The sequence below is a fragment of the Canis lupus genome, chromosome 1 (assembly GCF_011100685.1).
Source record: "Canis lupus familiaris isolate Mischka breed German Shepherd chromosome 1, alternate assembly UU_Cfam_GSD_1.0, whole genome shotgun sequence".
In the NCBI taxonomy this organism is placed as follows: Eukaryota; Metazoa; Chordata; class Mammalia; order Carnivora; family Canidae; genus Canis; species Canis lupus.
Window position 1 is genome coordinate 73974403 of NC_049222.1, and position 20292 is coordinate 73994694.

At 41.9% G+C, this 20292-nt stretch overlaps 1 protein-coding gene across 7 annotated transcripts in view; it reads left to right on the forward strand.

Moving 5' to 3' along the window:
• The first annotated feature begins 13345 nt into the window (after positions 1 to 13345).
• TUT7 (terminal uridylyl transferase 7) overlaps positions 13346 to 20292 on the forward strand; it is a 64228-nt gene continuing 57281 nt past the window's right edge. For 5 of the 7 annotated variants that reach the window (XM_038526905.1, XM_038526910.1, XM_038526909.1 and 2 more), the window contains exons 1-3: positions 13346 to 13506; positions 14695 to 15245; positions 19938 to 20119. In XM_038526905.1, coding sequence (XP_038382833.1) covers positions 14726 to 15245; positions 19938 to 20119 — 702 coding nt within the window. In that variant the 5' untranslated portion in view covers positions 13346 to 13506; positions 14695 to 14725. Of the gene's footprint in view, positions 13560 to 13597; positions 14274 to 14694; positions 15246 to 19937; positions 20120 to 20292 lie in introns of those variants that run through there. The other 2 variants (XM_038526907.1, XM_038526906.1) reach the window with 2 other exon arrangements.

The following is a 20292-nucleotide window of genomic DNA, read 5'->3' on the forward strand; positions in this document are numbered from 1 at the left end:
GTCATCTTGCATGAGATCCATGTTTGTTGGAGGAAAAGTCCAGGTCAGTCCACCTGGGGAAGAGGAAGACCTGTAGGGTCATGGATGTTGGCCAGCACCATTGCTTCTGCAAAACCACCCTGCACAGGGTGGGGTGCCCGTGACACTCCAGAAGTGGAAGAGGAAGAAGAGTCAGGAAGGAATATAAAATAGGGAGAAAGAAGAAAGAAGAGCGAGTGAAATGATAGGTAGTGATGGAACACACAATTCTAGAGTCTCACCCAAACCACTAAACACATGAAGGCTTATAAGTGGGTTATGAGGTCATGTAGAGTTTGTGTCTGAGTTGACAGGTTACAAAACAGAAGTACGAGCTAGAAAAAAAAATGTGGTTACACATACATACATCTACTAAAGACTCAAAGTGTCCTGAGCAGATATGCAAAGGTAAAGAAAGAGTAGAGAAGATGAAAAGGTATGGAAGTGGTCTGCCAAGCTCCCTGTTCTCGTGCTTGCATGCAACCATGCACTGCATCACTCATCTATCAATGTTGGTGGGACTCTGCCCATGTTCCAGGCACTGTCCTGGACTGTAAGCAAAGCCAGAGTTCTTGTTCTCCCAGTGCTTGCTCACTAGTGGGTAAGACAGACATTTATCAAGTCGTTGCAGAAACATTTGTAAAATCACTATTGTGAGGAGGGGTGCTATGAAGAAGGGTTCCATGGTACTATAGTGAATAACAGAGAGATTAGCCCAGTCAGGGAGATCTGAGAAGCTTCCCTGAATAAGCAATACTTAACGTGAACATTGAGTGTTGAGATGTTAGTGGATGAAGAAAGGAGAGAAAAGCAGCTTGGGAAGAAGAATGAGTGCAAAGACCCTGGGGTGGCAGGTATGAGGACTGAGAGGAGCAAAGTATGGGTAGGGCAAAGAGCCCAGGAAGAATGGGCAGGGTGACATTGAAAGGCAGGCAAGAAGCAGGCCCCTTGAGACTGAGGACCATGTGATGGAGTCAATCTTTATCTCAAGAGCTTGGAAAGTCATTGAAAGGAAATTGACAGAAACCCCCAAGAAATTCTGAAAATGACAAAAGAGACCCCTGTTCATATGTTATCCCCCCTTTCCTTGGCATCTCCATGGACTATCAGCCTGGCTTAGCCTGAGCAACTAAACATGCCCAAAGTCAAAAAACAAAATATTTAATGTTGTTAACATAGTAATTTCACTTAAATAATCAAGATTTTTTAAAAGATTTTATTTATTTATTCATGAGAGACACAGAGAAAGAGGCAGAGACATAAGCAGAGGGAGAAGCAAGTTCTGAGCAGGGAGCCTGATTCAGGACTCAATCCCAGGACCCCAAGATCATGCCCTGAGCCAAAGGCAGATGCTCAACCACTGAGCTACCCAGGTGCCCCAGTAATCAATGTTTTTAAATGAATTTTCCATCAATGTACAAGAAAAACTCCCAATTCTGAACCACCATCGAAACACAAATGCCCAATATGTAATTTCATAATTCAGTGTCTGGTTATTCAAAGAACACTGGATTAGAAGTCAAACATCCTGAGTTCTAATTCTGACTCAGCCATTAGTCACATGGCCTTGGATAAGTCCCCAGAATTCTCTTCATCTCAATTCCGTCACCTGTAAAAAAGGATAATTACTGTTGCCCAACATATCCCACAGGATCAAAGTGAGAGCCTTCTGTAATAGAGCTATATGCCAAATAAAGAGACTATTATTAACCTTTCTCCAAACTGCAAAGGAAAATGCACAACTTATTCCACCCAGATAATTTTTTAATTTGATATATCAAGGTGTTTTGCAATATAGTTACAAAATAATGCTTTATCTTGAAAGTCATTATAAAACTACCTCTGGAGTGCCTAAGTGGCCCAATGGGTTAGGAGTCCAACTCTTGGTATCAGCTCAGGTCTTGATCTCAGGGTCATCAGTTCAAGCTCCACAATGGGGTCCAAAAATCTACTTCTTATGTACTTAAAACCACCAAGAGGGATATCCTTTGAGAAGAATCTTGTTTCATCTTATCATAACACAGATGAAAGAGTCAAGTCAAGCATTCAAAGTTTAATACCTACTTTAAAATAGAAAGGACATATAAAAAGATGCTCAAGTGAAAACTATATGAGAAGCTGTTTCTTACTCATATTCACAAAAGTGTAAACTGTTGACAACAGTGTTTTGGACATGTTGTGGAGAAATGGACACTCTCATTCACTACCGATGTGTACAGAAAGATTTCCAATGAAGGGGAATTGGGTAATTTGTAATGAATATACATATGCATTTACCCTTTGGCAGATCTAGGAATCCCCCTGAAAATATGCCTCTAACTATAAAAGAAAACCCATGGACAAGGCTATTCATTACAACATTATTTGTAATTGCAAAATATGCCATATAGAAGTTTGATAGAATAAACTATGTGCACTTGTGGAGTACTACACAGCTGGAAAATTTAAAAAACAAAGAAGATTTCTATGCAATGGCATAAACTAAGTTCCAGAATATATTATTGAGTGAAAAAAAAAAAAACCAAGTGCTAAGATTATTTGTAGCATGCTACATTTTGTATGATAAAGGTAAAATATATTTATTCATTTATTTTTAGAAAAAACCCAGAAAATATAAATAAGAAACAAATGAATTTGGTTACCTATAGGTTTTTTTTAAAGATTTTATTAATTTATTCATGACAGACACAGAGAGAGAGACAGGCAGAGACACAGGCAGAGGGAGAAGCTGGCTCCATGCAGGGAGCCCTATGTGGAACTCGATCCTGGGTCTCCAGGATCACGCCCTGGGCTGAAGACAGCGCTAAAACGCTGGGCCACCAAGGCTGCCCGGTTACCTGTGGTTTTGAGCGGAATGGGTGGAGAGGGAAAGAGCTCGGATGTGGCTGAATATAATTTTTTATACAGTTTTGGATTTTGAACCAGGTTAACATTTTACATATTCAAAAAAATTAAATCAACAAGAATGAGGGTGGAGATGGGTAGGAGAAAGTGAAAGTGAAAGAAATGAATATACTTGATTATAATCAAATTGATAACACAATTATAAAGAAAAAGAATGGATCCAAAAAGCTTATGAACACAATGACAAGGTATTCTGACTCTGCGCTTTCAGTGGGATATCTAATCTAAGGACAAAAGAGATCTTGAACTTTACTTGGTAGGCTTGTTTGGGTAGCAATGTCAGTGAGGCAATTCAGAAATTGCTTTGTGTATATTGCAGGATTGAGCAACTGAGTTTTGAGAAAGCAGAAGTTTGTCGTGGGAGAACAAGGATACAAATATGGAATTGAGGAGAGAAAGAAAAAATCCTGTACTGTTGGCTTGGGTATTAATTAGAAGTATCATTATGAAATCTTGATTTTTGAAAAGTGTTTCCTAGTTCTGTCCATTGAGAAGACCGAAAAGTGATTTCGTCCAAGTGATAAGCAACTACAGGTCTTGCTTTCTGAACACCATTTCCCAAATCCTTTGGGAAGATGCTTAATTTCAAGGTAAGCCCGGAATATCTGGTTGTGCCAGAAATTTAGGAAGTGCTCAAAACTAAGGAAAATATGTTGAAGAGATACAAGAACCAGTAAAATGTGCTATTGCTTGGCAGATTTAGGAAAATTTGAACAGTAAAATGGATAATGACAGGAATTGATTATAATATGCTGAATAAAATAGAATCCATGAGTTCATACTGATACATTTTTTTAATTTTTTAAGGAATTAAGGACAGAAGGAAAAGCCTTCCTTTATAGAAGAATGCCAACTAATGAACACAGAAGAGATAATAGAAATAGAAAATCACTATTTCAAAACTACTGTAGTAATATTTGATTTCAGGAGAGAATCATCAATGGATACTAAAATCATAGGGGAAAAGATGGGGGAACCGGATACTCACACAGCCCGAAGTGTCATATCCCAAGCCACCTATCAATTCAAAGGGAGAAAGGGCATCTTTATAATGGGGGGAATATAGTAAATAACACCTTAGCCAAATGATGAAATGTAACATCATCATTAAAAGGACATATTCACCTCATCTGTCCTCTGTTGTGATAGACTGTGGTGTGTGATACAATACTACCTGGTAGTATTCCTGCCAAAATGGTTAACCTAAGTCTAACCATGGGAAACAACCAGTCTTCTGTTAAAGAATAGGCCTAGACTCTTAGAAAATGTCAATATCATGAATAACCAAACAACAACAAAACATTGGCAAGCTGTGTTAAAGAACACTACAGAGATGTGAAAATAAATGTCAAAATAAATTGCTCAAATTGGGAATAGAAAAAGTAAAACAGTGTTCAATGACAAAGTGTCCCATTATTGGGACAATTACAGAAATTAAAATATGAACTTCACGTTAGAAAATAGTATTGTGTCAATATTAATATTAATGTCCTGAATGTGAGAATTGCATCATGGTTATAGAGGAAAATATCCTCATTTTTGAAAAACCCATGCTGAGGCTTTGGGAACAGAAGTGTCTGAACGTCTGCAACTAACTCTTAAGTGGTTCAGCACATGCACAAGGGAGGTAAAAAGGGAGGAAGAGTATGTGACAAAATGTTAAAATTGATAAGTTACATAGGTAGCAAATGGATGTTCATCCTACATTTCTGACAAATTCTCTGTAGGTTTGACATTTTTCAAAACACAACAAAGGTGGGGGGCTTTTAATATAGTCACTGTGAGAAGGCAGCATAACTGGACAATTTGAGAACCAGTAAACATTCACCAGCTGAATGGATCATTACTAAGAGTGCAAGCCCCAGCAAAAAGTCCCAGGGACATTTTGGATATAGATGAACTTAGCAACAACAAAATTATTTAATCAATTAATTAAATACAGGACACCCAGTTAAATTTGAATTTCAGATAAACAACCAAGTATAAGTATGTATAAGTATGCCCCAAATATTGCCTGGATCACACTGTATTTTATCTGGCAGTCCCACCCTGAAAGGCACTTTGACCTATTCCATGCCCAGGGAATACAGCTTGCCGAGTCAGGAACACCAGGACGGTTCAAGGTTAGGACCATATTCTACTTGTTATTTACTGCTTTTATTTAATCAAACCCCGCTCTTCTTCAATGAAGACTACTCCTCAAGTCATATTTTTTTCTTACATATCATTGGTACAACCCTAACTAAGACTCAATTTTCTCTCATTGCATTTCAAAGTTTTCACCCTGTACCCTGCAGCTTTGATTTCTACTTTGCTTTTCTCTTCTCTTACATTACCTTTTTCCTTTTTCAACTTCCCCCTTTGGCACAGGCATGAATAGCTCCAAAGCAACAGATGATGATTAGCAGGGATTGTTTCTGGGACTTTGAGTCACCGTGTTACCCCACCCAATGCCAGTTAAATGCCTTGACCTAAACCGGTTAGGGACCCTCCCATCCCAAGGGACCCCATGGATGTCTTGTCTTGCACTCTTGGTATTTTTAGCCACCATGAGGCCAGAACAGATCAGAGAGAAGATTTACATATTATGCTCTCTTAAATTCCTTATCAGTGGGACTCCTGGTTGGCTGATTGGTTTAGCATCTATCTGTCTTTAGCTCAGGGCGTGATCCCTGGTTCCTGGGACTGAGTCTCACATTGGGATCCCTGCATGGAGCCTGCTTCTCCCTCTGCCTGTGTCTCTGCCTCTCTCTGTGTGTCTCTCATGAATAAATTTTAAAAAAAAAATTTTTTTTAAATTCCTTATCGGTGAAGCCTCTCCTTTTTTGGTTTTCTTTATCAGCTTCTTTTTTCTTAGTGTCTAAAGATTAGTCAGCCTCAGTTTTTAATCCTGAGTGTTTTCTTTTCTCTCCTTTAGATCTAGTGCTTACCAAAGTTCAATTGTGCATATATAATCTTTATGATATTAGACATCTCTGGATAATTGCTAGTAATTTTCTTCAATTGCATTTGATCTTTATATTTTTAAAGGAAAATTTTACTTCACAACTCTAAATGGAAATGTAGTGTCTCAAAGAGAAGATAAATCGAAAAATAAAACCCAAAATATTTAATTTTTTAGTTGGATTTAAAATAATCAATAAAAGCAAGTCATTAAAAATTTATAAATTTATGAAATTCACACACCAAAATAAGTTACAAAGAAGAATTGATCTGCTTGTGGTCAGACAGGAATAGTGGATGTTTGGCTTCACGCTCCTTGTCTCTGGCTCATAGGGAACTGAGGCCCAGGGAGGAAGATAAGTTGCCCAAGATCAAAGCAAAGTAGAAGTGGAGCTGGATCCATAGCCAGAGGTTGGTGAGTCCCAGTTTCAGGGTGTGCTCTCAGAGTGAGGTGTGAGGGCTTCAACAGAGGGCAAGAGCTTGGTGCGTGGTAGGGTAAAAAGAACATAAAAACCTGGGAGTCAGAAAGACTCTGGTCAGGTCTCAACTAGACTAGGCCACTAAAGCCATTTTGCTATTCCCCACCCTGCCCCGCCCCCATGATTTCACTCTGGGGTTTGTTTTGTTTTGTTTTGTTCTGAGAGAGAATGAGAGAGAGAGCACACATGACTGAGTGGGGAGAGGCAGAGAGAGAGAGAATCTTAAACACGATCCACGTCCAGCATGAAGCCCAGCTGAGGGCTTGATCTCATGACTCTGAGATCATGACCTGAGCCAAAATTAAGAGTTGGGTACTTAATGGACTGAGCCACCCAGCTACCCCTGAGCTTCTGTTTTATAACATAACACAAATTATAGAATTCTTAGGGGACATCAGGCCCCTATACTAAGCGCTCAGCCCAATGTTTATTCAATTGATAGAGGTTTCCTTCCTCCTGCCACAGACCCACCCACCACCAGCTATGTCTCCTTTTGAAAGAGGTACAGTTTTTGTTTAGAGTTTGTTTTTTTCTGAATAATCCAGCCCTGATTTCTATCCATCACTGTCCTGTGTCCAGTGCCTGGAGAAGGGATTTCATCTGTGCAGAGCTGACTGGCAAGGAGAGAGGCAGCAACTTCCCGGTGTCTTGGGGCGGAGGGAGGTGGGGGGCTTGGGAGTTGGGGAAGGCTGAGTCTTGAAAGCCAAAGATGGTCTAGTGATGAGTTCTGATAGGCTTAGACAGTCTCAATTTGGGGTAGCCAAAGGGAGGGTCTGCAGGCTCTAGGATATTCTCAGGTTCCAGATACAGTGAATGCTCGGAGGCCTCATGGGAAATTTGACCCTGGGAAAGCTCTGGGGATGGAAGGCCTACAGGAAGCCTAGAGAAGTCTAGAGTGAAGCACTTGATGTGTATGGAGATGAGAGATTCTTTCCTCCACTGTGACAGTTTGAGAGGCATGCAGTGGAATCTAAGAAACAGCCCCAAGTTGGGTATTTGGTTTCCATGGGGAAAAGAGATGACTGTGACTTGGAAGGGGACAGAGGAGAGGAGGGAAAGATAGGATGGCTGGTCTCCATGGCAACAGGAAGGGAAGCAGAACTTTCCATCACTCAGAGGGTGAGATTACTTGAGGGGAAAGTTTAAAGCATGTGACCCATCCCAGCTTGGAACCAGGGGGAAGTAGATGACCCAAGAGAAACAAAAGATGATTTCAGGAGTATAAAAGTAACCGCAAGGCACCTACCAAGCTGAGGAAGCTGAAATTGGCACTTCGGGCATACTTGAGATTCTGTGTCTTTGAAAAGTATCCAGGTGTTTCTGTATTCTTCTTGGTGCCAAGGAAGACAGATGGCAAAGTAGCCTAGAGATTGCAGAACTTGAGGGGAAAGGGGGAGTGCAGTGGAGCATCTGTGCTGAAAATCACCTGGGAGTTGCAGCTGGAACTCAGGAGGGATGACCAACACCATCAAGGACAGGGGTGGTCCAAGTCAGCACCAGCAAACCACTGGAATGGACTGGGCTGAGAGGACTAACCATGAGTCCCTGAGCCCGAGGCTCAGCATTAGATATCCAACAATAAGACAACGAAGAGAGACTTGAAAGACCCAGAGAAGCAACAGATTTGCTCACAGAGACTGTGGATGTGTATCCAGGGGCATTTCTTGGATCTAGTCCTGTGATTACAGAGCATCACATCCCCAGATGGCATCCAAGGAAAATGGAGAAGGAAACTGAACAATGTGGCACATATATCCAAGAGACCAATCCATCAAAGGCCTCCTGAGCGTCGTCTCCCTCCAATACAACACTAGCTACTTTCTGTCCTCTACTTTCCATGGAGCAGAGGAAGGAGTATCTGTCTCCTCTGATATTCTAAAAAGGTCGATATCTGACTAGCAGCTCTTCTCTGATCAAACATCAAAAGTCTAAACACATTTTTTCAATTTTCCCATTCATACCCTAATTTTCAGGAAAGCCAAAGTTTGTTGCAAAGTCTGGAGGTGAATTTGTTTAATAGGGGTGACATAAACATTGTTGGCTGGCATCCATTCTCATCTTTCTCCTTCTGAAAAGGACCCACATTTTATTCTTTCTCCCATCCTCCCTCAACTGATGTGAGTGCCCCCAAAGCAAGTAGACCCCAGCCCTTCACTCCAAGGGTAAGAGCCTAAGGCTCTATAGTGAAGTTCTCAACGGGAGGTGATATTGCACCCCAGGGATGTTTGGCAATGCCTGGGGATATTTTGCATTGTCACAACAAGTAGGAAGTCATCTACCAGGTACAGGCCAAGGACATTGCAAAACATCTTGCCATGTACAGGACAGCCTCTTACAACAGTGAACTATCCAACCCAAAATACCAATAACCTCATAGTAGAGGAACCCTGCTCTAAGAGTAATGGCATTCTCCTCACCAGGGATTGATTTCAGTTTGCAAGTTTCTTGGAAACTTGGTCCTGGCTTCCAGAGGCCACCTTCCCTCCCGCCGGATATGGTGGTGAACAGATGCGAAGTCAGGAACTGCCAATGCCCTTGTGCTACTCTGGGTTTTGCCCATCCTGTGTATGTGAAGATAAGGTCCACATACACAGGAAGGCAAAATCACTGGATAAAGCTGACATTGAAACTTATACCACCCCTCTGAATCCCCAGTTTTGTGATCCAATAACTATCCTCATTGTGTAAGCCATTTTTGAGAGAGGACTTCAACTACCTTTGTTTTGACCTCAGTCTGTACTTCCTCATTAAATTCTTTCCAGTTTTTCTCTCAATTTGAGCAAAAGACCCTGCAGGGCAAAGCATCCCATCATGGGAACCAAAACTACCCTCTCAAGCAATAACTAGTGCCCTGAGCCAGGAGGGCCTGTGTAGACTGACCCCAAGACAACGATCTATGTGGCCTTTACTGCCTACCTGCACATACCCACCCACCTTTGTCCCACATTCTCCTTATATAAACCTATAAGTATTTTCAGCACTTTGGAGACAGACTTTGAGATGCTAGCCTGCTTTCTTCCCAGTGCTGGACTCACTGAAATAAATTCCTTTCCTGTTTCACCACCACTCATGTCCCTGCCTTTAGATTTTGTCAGTGGTCAGTGGCCAAACCCGGTCTGCTTGGGATCCCAGTGCCAGGTGCTCTTGTGCCCTTAGTGCCCTCATTACACTTTAAATTAGGTTTTATGTCAAACATAGCTGCATGCATTCTGATTAAAGAAATATTCTAACATAATTTTCTGAGAAATTTGAAAAAAAAGAAAAAGAAAGAAAGAAAGCCACTATGCAGATATTAAAGGCTTTAGGCAGATGGGGAGGGAGAGTAGAGTATTTTAGTTTCTGAGTTCATTGTCTATCCCACTGTAATATTAGACCTTTGTAAGAGAACTAACAAAGCTCAAGAAGAGAGGGGAACCAAATGTTTATGAAGAAGCATTGCTGTAGAGCCTGGCTGGTCCTGTATTTTTCATTAATTCCACAAATATTTCTTGAGAGTCTACTATGAGTCAGGCAATGGTCTAGGCCCTAGAGGACATACTGCTAAACAAAACAGTCAAGCCTATGCCCTTGCTGAACTTATATTCTAGCAGAGGGAGACAGAAAAGAAAACAAATAACCATGATCAATAATTAAATGGCAACACAGGTGACAAGGTGTATGTAGTGCTACAAGAAAAAGCAATAGAGGGGTGCCTGGGTGGCTCAATTGCTTAAGTGTCCCACTCTTGATCTCAGCTCAGGTCTTGAACTGAGGGTGGTGAGTTCAAGCCTCATGCTAGGTGTGGAGCCTACTTTAAAAAAAAAAATTTTTTTTTTTTAATTTAAAAACAGTGGATCCCTGGGTGGCTCAGAGGTTTAGTGCCTGTCTTAGGCCCAGGGCGTGATCCTGGAGTCCCAGGATAGAGTCCTGCATCAGGCTCCCTGTATGGAGCCTGCTTCTCCCTCTGCCTGTGTCTTTACCTCTCTCTCTCTCTCTCTCTCTCTCTCTCTCTCTGTGTGTGTGTGTGTGTCTCATGAATAAATAAATAAATAATCTTTAAAAAATGTAAAAACAAAAAAAAAATGTAAAAACAGCGTAGATCAGGGGAACGGAGTTGGGAAGGCAGAGGAGAAGGTGTTGGGTAGTAACTTAAATAGGCAGTCAGAGTAGGCCTCATTGAGAAATGACCCTTGAGAGAAGATACTAAGGAGATGTGGGTGTGAGCAGTTCAAACACCAAAGAGAGGAAAAGCATTAGACAGGGAATGGCCAATGTAAATTCCTGAGGCAAGAGCCTTCCTGGTGTGAGGAAAGAACTGCAAAGAGGTAGTGTGGCTGGGGTGGAGTGAATGAAGGGCTAAGAGGAATTAGGGGTGAGATCAGAAGTAAAGGGAGGGGCTCTGTAGTAACTGTATGGACTTTGGCTTTTACTTCCTGAAAAATGGGGAGGCACTGAGGAATCTGGAGGGGGAAATCATAATCTAGCTTAGATGATTTTAACATGACTTTCTTGGCTATCTTGTATAGATAAAGGAGGGCACAAGTGACAGTTGATGATTGCAGTAATACAGTGAAGGAAAGATGGTAACTAGCAGATTGGAAGTAGTGGAGATGGTGAGACAACACTAGATTCCAGAAGTATTTGAACAAGGAGCCAACATAGCTCCCTCAACAAAGTAGGTAAAACACATGAGGAAAAAAACTGGCTAACAAAGTTGTGAATACAACTCCTGAACTTTAGATTACTTGGCCCTACAAAGAAAAAGAACACTGGCATTGGGTATGTTAAAGGTAGACTTGTCAAGATGTATCACAATGTCGGGATCCCTGGGTGGCGCAGCGTTTTGGCACCTGTCTTTGGCCCAGGGCACGATCCTGGAGACCGGGGATCGAATCCCACATCGGGCTCCCGATGCATGGAGTCTGCTTCTCCCTCTGCCTGTGTCTCTGCCTCTCTCTCTCTTTCTCTCTCTCTGTGACTATCATAAAAAAAAAAAAAAAAAAAAAAAAAAAAAAAAGATGTATCACAATGTCAAACATGTGGTTGAAGACAGTAGATACAATCTAACATATGGAGCAATGTTAACCTCCAGCTGAAGCAGACAGTCCCCAATTTCTGCTTGATGTTAGAAATATGTCTAGACCTTGAAACGCTCATGACAAAGGTTCTGAGAAACTCAGCATTCTCTCCAGTGACATCCAAACAAAAATCAAACCAAACTTTTACAATTGGGTTTTAAGAGTCCCCATGATCAATGCAAATCCCCATTGCAGTACAATTTGGACAAAAAGAGCTATATTACTTGTCAATATCTTTTGATTAGTATTACATTTGAGAGAGACTCATTTAACCCCAACATGAATCTTAAGAGCAAATTTAGAATGCCAGTTGAGCATTGGGGAACACATTGAAGAAAACATAATTAAAAAATATTTTAAACTCAAAAAGATGTGGGGCACCTGGGTGAATCAGTGATTGAGCATCTACTTTTGGATCACGGTATGATTCCAGGGTCCTGGGATAGAGTCCTGCATGGGTCTCCCCACGAGGACCCTGCTTCTCCCTCTGCCTGTATCTCTGCCTCTCTCTCGGTGTCTCTCATGAATGAATAAATAAAATCTTAAAACACACACACACACACACACACACACACCTCAAAAAAGATGTATGCTCCACTGATCCTGTAGAACTCTGGACACTCGAGGTCAACTTTCCTCAACCAGCTCTTGCATCTAAGAGTTACTCAGCTGGGTGTGGTGACGCCACTGTCCCATAATATAAATGTTTTCATGTATCACCACACTGCCTTTGGAGCCTATTTAAGACCACAGTCTAGCCTGTCAGACAGATTATTGGCTTGATTCTCAAGTCTGTGCAGAACTGAAGCATCCAGATAAGGCATTATACAAGAGGGGTACCGACGTGCTTTAGAGCACCTTTAGTATAGATGCTAGTGAATAATGGACTCTGCTTCCCTAAAATTTGGTTTCCAGCAGTGCCATTTACTTTAGGGTAAATGCTACTTCCCCTTCTTTAAAACGGGTGTAATGATATTTTCCTAGAGGATTTGTCGTGAAGATTAGAGTTGCATCTGTAAAGCCCTCAGGACACAGCCTGGCTACGCCCAGCACGCATGTGTCCATTAATAAAGACCAATGCTCCACGTACACTCACGGATTTAAATTTAATGCTCTTAAAACGCAAGAAACAAGACTGTCACACTTTCTCAATGGTCCTTGATTTTATTAATTTTTCGAGGTTTTCAGAGCATTTAGAACAAGACAGCTAGGAAGGTAACACGGTCCAAAGAAGAAAAGAAAGGGAGCCCCAAGTCGTTTGTTGGCAAGCTCCAGGTGCGCCTCCTTCGTTCAAAAATTCGAGTATGACTCTCCAGGATCATCCTTTGCGATGACACATATCCTTGAAAACACGGTTTTGTTTTGTTGAGTGAACGAATCTGTACAGAAACTAAGAAACTACAGGTCCAGGCCTGTGCCTGGGCCACCCTGAGATGTGGGTGGACGGCGGATGCTCAGACTCCGACGTCTCCAGAGGGCAGGCAAGCAGGGCCTCGCTGGGTCTTTAGGTCACTCGGACTTGGAAAACCGCGGGGGCGCCCTGAGGCCCAGCTCCAGGCCGCACTCGCCCTGGTCGCCCCCGAGGGCATCCAGGGCATCCAGGGCATCCTGGGCATCCAGGGCATCCTGGGCATCCTGGGGCAAGGCCGCGCCGCCCGGCGTCCGAGCCCACCGCGCCTCCCCGCGGAGAGCCAGAGGCGTGCTCCTCGCGCCTCCCCGGGGCCTTCAAGGCCTCGGAGTCACCGGGGGCCTGGGCGAGGCCGGCCCCGGCGAGGAGACGAGAGACCGAGCGGGTTCCCGGGGCAGACCGGGCTCCAGCGCCCTGCCGGCGCGCGGCTGCGGAAGCCAGCGGGGCGGGGGGGGTGGGGGGGGCAGGGGGCGGGGCGTCGGGAGGGGGCGGGGCGTCGGGAGGGGGCGGGGCGTCGGGCGGCCCTGCGGGCGCGGCGCGCGTTTCCGGCGTGCGCGGCGGAGCGCTCGGGCGGGGGACCGCCGGCCCCTAATCGCGCACAATGAGACAGCGCTGAGCGCCGGAAGTGGGGCCGAAGGAAAACACGGAGAGGGAGCCCGGCCGGGACAGGAAGAGGCGGGGGACCGCGGCGGAGGTGGTGAGTGCTCCGGGGCGCCTTCTCCCCGCGTCCCTCCCGGACTCGCCTCCGCGGTGGGCCTCCGGGGGGTTCCCTGGTCTCCGGAGTAGAGGGCGGGCCCGGCCCGGGAGAAGCGTTGGCTCCGTCCCTCGCCGGCCTCCGCGCCCCGGTTGCGCGGACCCGGGAGCCCCCAGGCCGGCGGGCGCTGAGCTCTCGGTTCGAGTCCGCACCTTCACTTTGTGTCGGACCCTGCGGACGCCGGAGAAGGAGGGACTTGGGTGGAGGCGCTCGGGCCCGGCCCCTGGCCGGCCGGGGGGACCCCGGAACCCCATCGAGGACGCAGGTCACTTCCTGCTTCCTGATCCCCGAGGTGGTTTCGTGGCCGGGAGTGCGGGGACGCCGCCGCCTCCTCTGCCTCGGGTCGCGAAGGCTGGAGACTGAGGCAGATCGGGGCTGGGGCGATCAGGCCGGGGTCGGAGAGGGAGAAATGCTGTCCGCGACCAAACCGAACTTGTGTGGGGCTAGAGGATGAGGACGGAGGAGGGTGGCTGGAGTGGTCTCCCGGTGGGAAGCCCAGCCCTTAGCCGAGGGGGGAGCCCTGCTGGGGCGCGGGCCCCTGCCCTGTGGTGGGGCGCGGGCCCCTGCAGCCTGTGCCCTGCAGCCCTGGACGCTGGGGACGGGGCGCCGAGACCCTTCCCTGAAGGACGCAGAAGGGACAGAGAAGTGGGGCGGCGAGGAGATGAGCGACGTTCACAGAAAGTTTCGGTTACTTTGTACAACACGTAAAAGTAATTGCCAACTTTTTTTTTTTTTTTTAAGACCGTTTCCGGAGTTTTCTAACACCATAGGCTTGGGATGAGGGTTTTTGGTTTTGTGTTGTGGAGAGGCGCTTTTGATTATAGGTAAAGCCAACCAACTTCATGGGAGTAACATTTTTTAATGCTGCAGTTCTCGAGACTGTAAGGAGCTTCCCTTAGTCACAGATGTAATCGTCATGCTAAGTAGTACGTACTGATTTTCATGGAATATTATAGGACTCGAGCCTCCCAACTTCTAGTATAACGCGCCGATGATTAGAATGGGATGGACATTAGGAAAGGAACAGTTTCCCGTAGGCTTTTGAACATCTACAATAAACGTGTGGTATTTCATGTGCTTGGTACGATATCTTGTTATAGTTTGATGATTTCCCAAAATGCCTTCTTTCAGGTGCAGAGTAAGAAAATTGAAGTCAAAGACCATGGGAGATGCTGCAAAACCTTATTTTGTGAAACGCACTAAAGACCGAGGGAGTATAGATGATGAGGATTTCAGAAGGGGTCACCCCCAACAAGATTATTTAATAATGGATGATTATGCTAAAGGCCATAGCAGTAAAATGGAAAAGGGCCTTCCAAAAAAAAAAATAACACCAGGGAACTATGGGAATACCCCCAGAAAAGGACCATATGCTGTTTCCAGCAATCCCTATGCGTTTAAAAACCCAATTTACAGTCAGCCTGCTTGGATGAATGAGAACCACAAAGATCAGAGTAAGAGATGGCTCTCTGATGAACTTGCTGGTAATTCAGACACTTGGAGGGAATTCAAACCTGGACCTAGAATTCCTGTTATAAACCGACCAAGAAAAGACTCCTTTCAAGAAAGTGAGGATGGATATAGGTGGCAAGATGGAAGAGGCTGCAGAACTGTAAGACGGCTATTTCATAAAGACTTGACAAGCCTAGAAACCATGTCAGAAATGGAAGCGGGAAGCCCTGGTAATGTGTTCCAACTTGTCAAGTTACAACCCCAAAGTCGCAATGTCTTTTTCATCCAAATGAGGTTTATTATTTTCAGCATTCCAGTTCTGATCTTTCATAGTTCCTGCTTATTATTTAATGTGAATACTTTAAAAATTGTAATCATGGTATTTGGGCAACTTCAACACATTGTATGTATTGGTCCCTTTAAAAAGTTGCTATGAGGCTCATTTTATGTCAGTAAACGTTTCCCACTGATGCTTTTTACAGAAGAGGGTGATTATATTCCCCATGGGGACTATATCATATTTTCTGAGTGGTATGTTTGTATATTCTAAATTATGTATTGTAATTTTGTATTTGAATGGTGAATGTGTCCATAATATAAATGACAGAATATAAAGCTAAAAAAAATTTATTCAATGTAAATACACAATATAGATTGTATATATTTCCTGTCACAGAGGGTTATATGTCTTTTGGCTGGAGCATGAATCTCCCAGATTTTTTTTTTTTTTTTCCTGAAAAGTGAGCATGGTAAAAGGGCTGGGACACATTAAGTTTTGAAAGTCAGAAATACAGATAAAAGTTTTGCCTTTTAGTTTCTGTAGCACCAAAACCCATTTCTAAGTGCCCTCTGTGCTTGATAATAATAGCTCCAAGGTGGTTATACCTTTTTCTAAAAGGTGAATAGATTTTTTTCATGTAGCAATGATTTCTATAAACAGGAAAATTATCTAATGGACAGTAATTACTGAAATGAAATAAACATAAATATGAAGGAAAAAAGTAAAACTAGTCTGAAAATGCAAATTATGCTTGGAAAAATGGGCTTTTAAATATATTGACTGCAAACCTTTTTTAGTGACCATATAGAATGGGTGGCAAATTGGCCATCACTTTAAGGCTTATAGAAGCCCTTTTCTTTTGCATTATCTCACAGTGCACAGTTTACATTTAAGCATGTTATTGGTAAGGCATTTGAACTCGTACCTGAACATTTAGAATACTTAGCAGAGAAAACGGCATTTGTTATCTTTAAGGGGTTTTATGATAGTATTAAATGAGAGGAAAAATGCTGTTTTATATTTTTTAAGATGGGAAAAGCAAGAGAAAATGCCTTGTATCAAATAGCAGAAACAGAATGAGGTGTTAAAAAGGAATTCCAGGAGAGAGAAAATCTTGGCTTCATCAATCTTAAAGCTAGAAAGTGAAGGAATTGTCTGATGTAGTGCTGTTGTGATCAGGGCAGAATCACAGTTTTGCAAAGCAGGCAGCTGTGGCTTGGTGAGGTTAAATTTATTGAGACTTGTTTTTGTGGGGTGGTGGATGAGGAAGTGGAACTGAAATTGAGTGCTATGCTTCTTTGGTCATTAACTCAGCCTCACTGGACCTTGAGTCTGACAGAGGGAACCCAACACATTTTGATAACTTCTCAGCTTTTGATTGATGTTTTTTTTTTTAAAGTTTGTGAATATTTAAATATTTCTATATTACTGTGTCCAGGTAGGACATGAATATCTTAATTCAGTTAACAATAGTCTTTTAAAAGAAAAAGTTGGTCTTGAGTAGCATTATAAAAACAAAGGCTTATAGAATAAAAGTTTGCAACCAGGCAGACATTAATAGGAACTGTTAACAGACCAAAGACTTCTTATGTATGTATTCTTGTTTAGTCTGAAAAGCAGCTTAAAAAGTTGCTTTTAAGTGGTTTTGAAAAGGAAGTACATACATTTTTACTGTCCTTTTAATTGAGGCAATCCAAAAACCCCTCTGTTCTTACTATATGAAAAATAAGTGTGTGCTTTCACAGTTGCTAGATGAAGGACTGTTCAGCTTCTAGCACTTGAAAAAAATCTTCATAAGGGAAATCTTAAACTTTGATATAAAATTACTTACTGTAGATAGAAATTCAATTTGAAATATAAACTTTGCACTGCACTCAGGATCCTGAAAGGATCTCATTAAAGGGACTGAAATTTTCCTTGAATTGGAATTCTGTCTTAATAAGGAAGAGTCTCATTAAATAATGTGAGAAAACATAGTAAAAATTATCTTAGAGTTGCTTTGTTCTTTAATACTTATTTTCTATTTTTCAGTTCTACGTTACCGCCCTGTACTTCATCCCTCAAATATCCTAGATTGCCAGTTTAATGTATTTGGGACAATGCCATTAGTGATCTTAGCTGGAAAATATCCACTCAAATACACATGTCCTTTGTGAATGGAATAATGGGCCATGTGCAAATAAAATATGGGAGACTTGGAATACTGTATATAGAGAATTCATGTTACAAGACACCTGCGATGAGCCAGGTAGTCTTCCTCTATGTAATTGTGGGAACTTTTTAGCAATACCCTGTGTTGTCTTTCAAGATTCCCTTCAATGAGATTATATTTGACTCTCTTTACCATGCAGTCCTATGAAACTCATGGTCCATTCTAGATGTGAATGGATATGCAACAAAGGGGAATTTCAGTAAGTTCTTTCCAGTTCCTATATTGTTAGATAAAAGGCTGAATTTCAGAATTCCGTCCATGCTTTTTTATCTTTATTTCAAAACCCATTACTTTGACTTAGTCATGTGTTTCTGAGCAAGTTCTTTCCCTGGGCCGGCATTTTCCCCATCTGTACGGTGGGAATAATCTGAGCATCTATGAGAGGATCACTATAGGTATTAACCAAGGCAATGCACATAAGGTACTTGGCATTGCACCTGTTGCATAAAAAATATTCAGTAATGACAGCTGCTGTCATTGCCATCACACAGAATTTCTGCAGTCATCCACTTCTCTTTATAAAAACAATAAGGAATGGGGCACCTGGTTGGCTCACTGGAGCGTGTGACTATTGATCTCTGGGGTTGTGAGAGTGAGCCCCGTGTTGTGTGTAGAGATTACTTAAGAATGAAATCTTTAAAAAGAAAAAGGAGTTAATCATGCTCTTTGGAGGGAAACTGAAGTCACTCAGGAAGACGACAGCAGACAGCTATATGAAAAGCTTTTGTGATTAGAGAGCAGTTAAAAAAGGGATTTGGTTCCACATCAGTTATTGTTTTGTGAACTAATATGGACTTTTCAATGGATATTGCACATATTAGTGTAAATCCTAATGATTATTTGCCAAAGTAAGAAACTTGCTATGAACACTGAAATCAGATATAACTATTTAGGGTAGAACTTGTAGAGATATGCAAATTAAATGAACACAGACACACCTCTTAAGTTAAAAGAAGTGCTTATCTCAGAAGTTGATGCCAGTGAAGAGTGCTGTCCTTAAAAGATCGTGATAATTTCATTGGGAATAGGAGAGTGTTAAAAAGCAAATATTAAAGTAGACTGATTTTTCTCTGCAAGGGACTACTTTACCTTTTAGTATTTTATTTGTTTGGTCCATTTTGATTGCTTAAAAAAAACTATTTGACGTAATACTTTATTTTAATTACCACTTATAGAAGCTGTTTACAGAATTTCATTATATATGCATCTTATGGTACTTTGAGCACAATGCTTACTCCTTTCCCGTTGGAGGTGTTGGCAACAGCTTTTTGCAAATTAGAGATCTTATACCTATCTCCTTTTTCTGGCTTGGAATTTTTTTCAGTCAACTGATTCATTCTAACTGCTGTCCAAGAAATGAGTGAGTTCCACTGAAAACTTGACATGGGAATTGCCTCATGCAGGACTTTTCAGTAGGTTTATGTTTTGAAAGATTAACTTTTGATAAGCCATTTAAATATTATTCAAACCATTTATCACAATTGGGGAAATGAGATTTATTTTGACCATATGTATTACCGAAGGGGTAATTTTCAGAGCTTGATTGAAGTTATCAAAGCTATTTAAAACAATTTATTTTAATAGCTAGGTCCCACAGACATCTTCAGTTACACAGGTAGAAAAGTTGTAAGTTTAAAAGGGAAGAGATCCGTTTATTAGTTATAAAGATTGGAGAACTAACAGAATTTAATGAATTAGTCTGTACTTGTAGAAAACTTATTTCAACTAATGACCATTTTTCTTTGATATGTGCTTATTGAGCAGACTGTTCAAAGAAACTAAAATGAAAGTAAGGATAAGATGGGAACTAATTGTCCTCAGGAAATAAAATTTTGGCTTAGACTTCTTGTATCGGTGTTGGGGGAGGGCCCCGTTACCTGAAAGCTAAATTTACAACTAAATGATGAATATTCATTCCACATGAGAATGTAGTTGATTTCTTAGTCCTTTGAAGATCATATTGTCCATCTTGCTCTGTTCACTTAAAAAAAATGAAAGCAAATGTGGATAGTTTTCATTAGAATAACAGATATAGGTATACAAGAATATATTAGATACATTAACATAGTATATTATGACATATTAGAATTACAGGTACACTTGCCTTCAGAGGATAATTTTTACTATTGTTTGAGTATATTCAGGAGTATACTGGGAAGAAATGATAAAATCACATTGTATGGTTGAAGCAAATTCTTTTCCAGTGTTCCCAAAAGAGGATTTCTATGGATTGATGTTTCCAGATTAGGTGGTTAATGAGGATTCACACATTTTATCCATGGAAGAGCTTTCCTTTTGCTGTGTTCAGATGTCATTCAGGTTATCACATTATTTAGTGAATAAATACATATGAATAAAATTGTACGGTCTGATTTTTTGTCAGAGTGGTATTGCTCAATATTGCCCATAATATTTTCCCCCTGACTTAAGAAAACAAGAAGCAGAGGTCCAGACCTCGGAAGCCACGTAGGACTAGAAATGAGGAAAATGAGCAGGACGGAGACTTGGAAGGCCCCGTGATAGACGAGTCTGTGCTTTCAACGAAGGAGCTCCTGGGCTTACAGCAGGCAGAGGAGCGATTAAAAAGAGACTTCATCGACAGGCTAAAAAGGGTAATGTCTTTTATTTGTTACTTAAAACCCTTGTGTTGGTTTAAACTATGCTAGTAATTGGGAACGTGTGCTTTGGTGAATTAGGTACTCTACCACAGATATCTTTTAAGCACCAAGTTAAAAGTGATACTCAGTTTGATTTAATAGAATCACTTCCAAAAAATGACTATTAG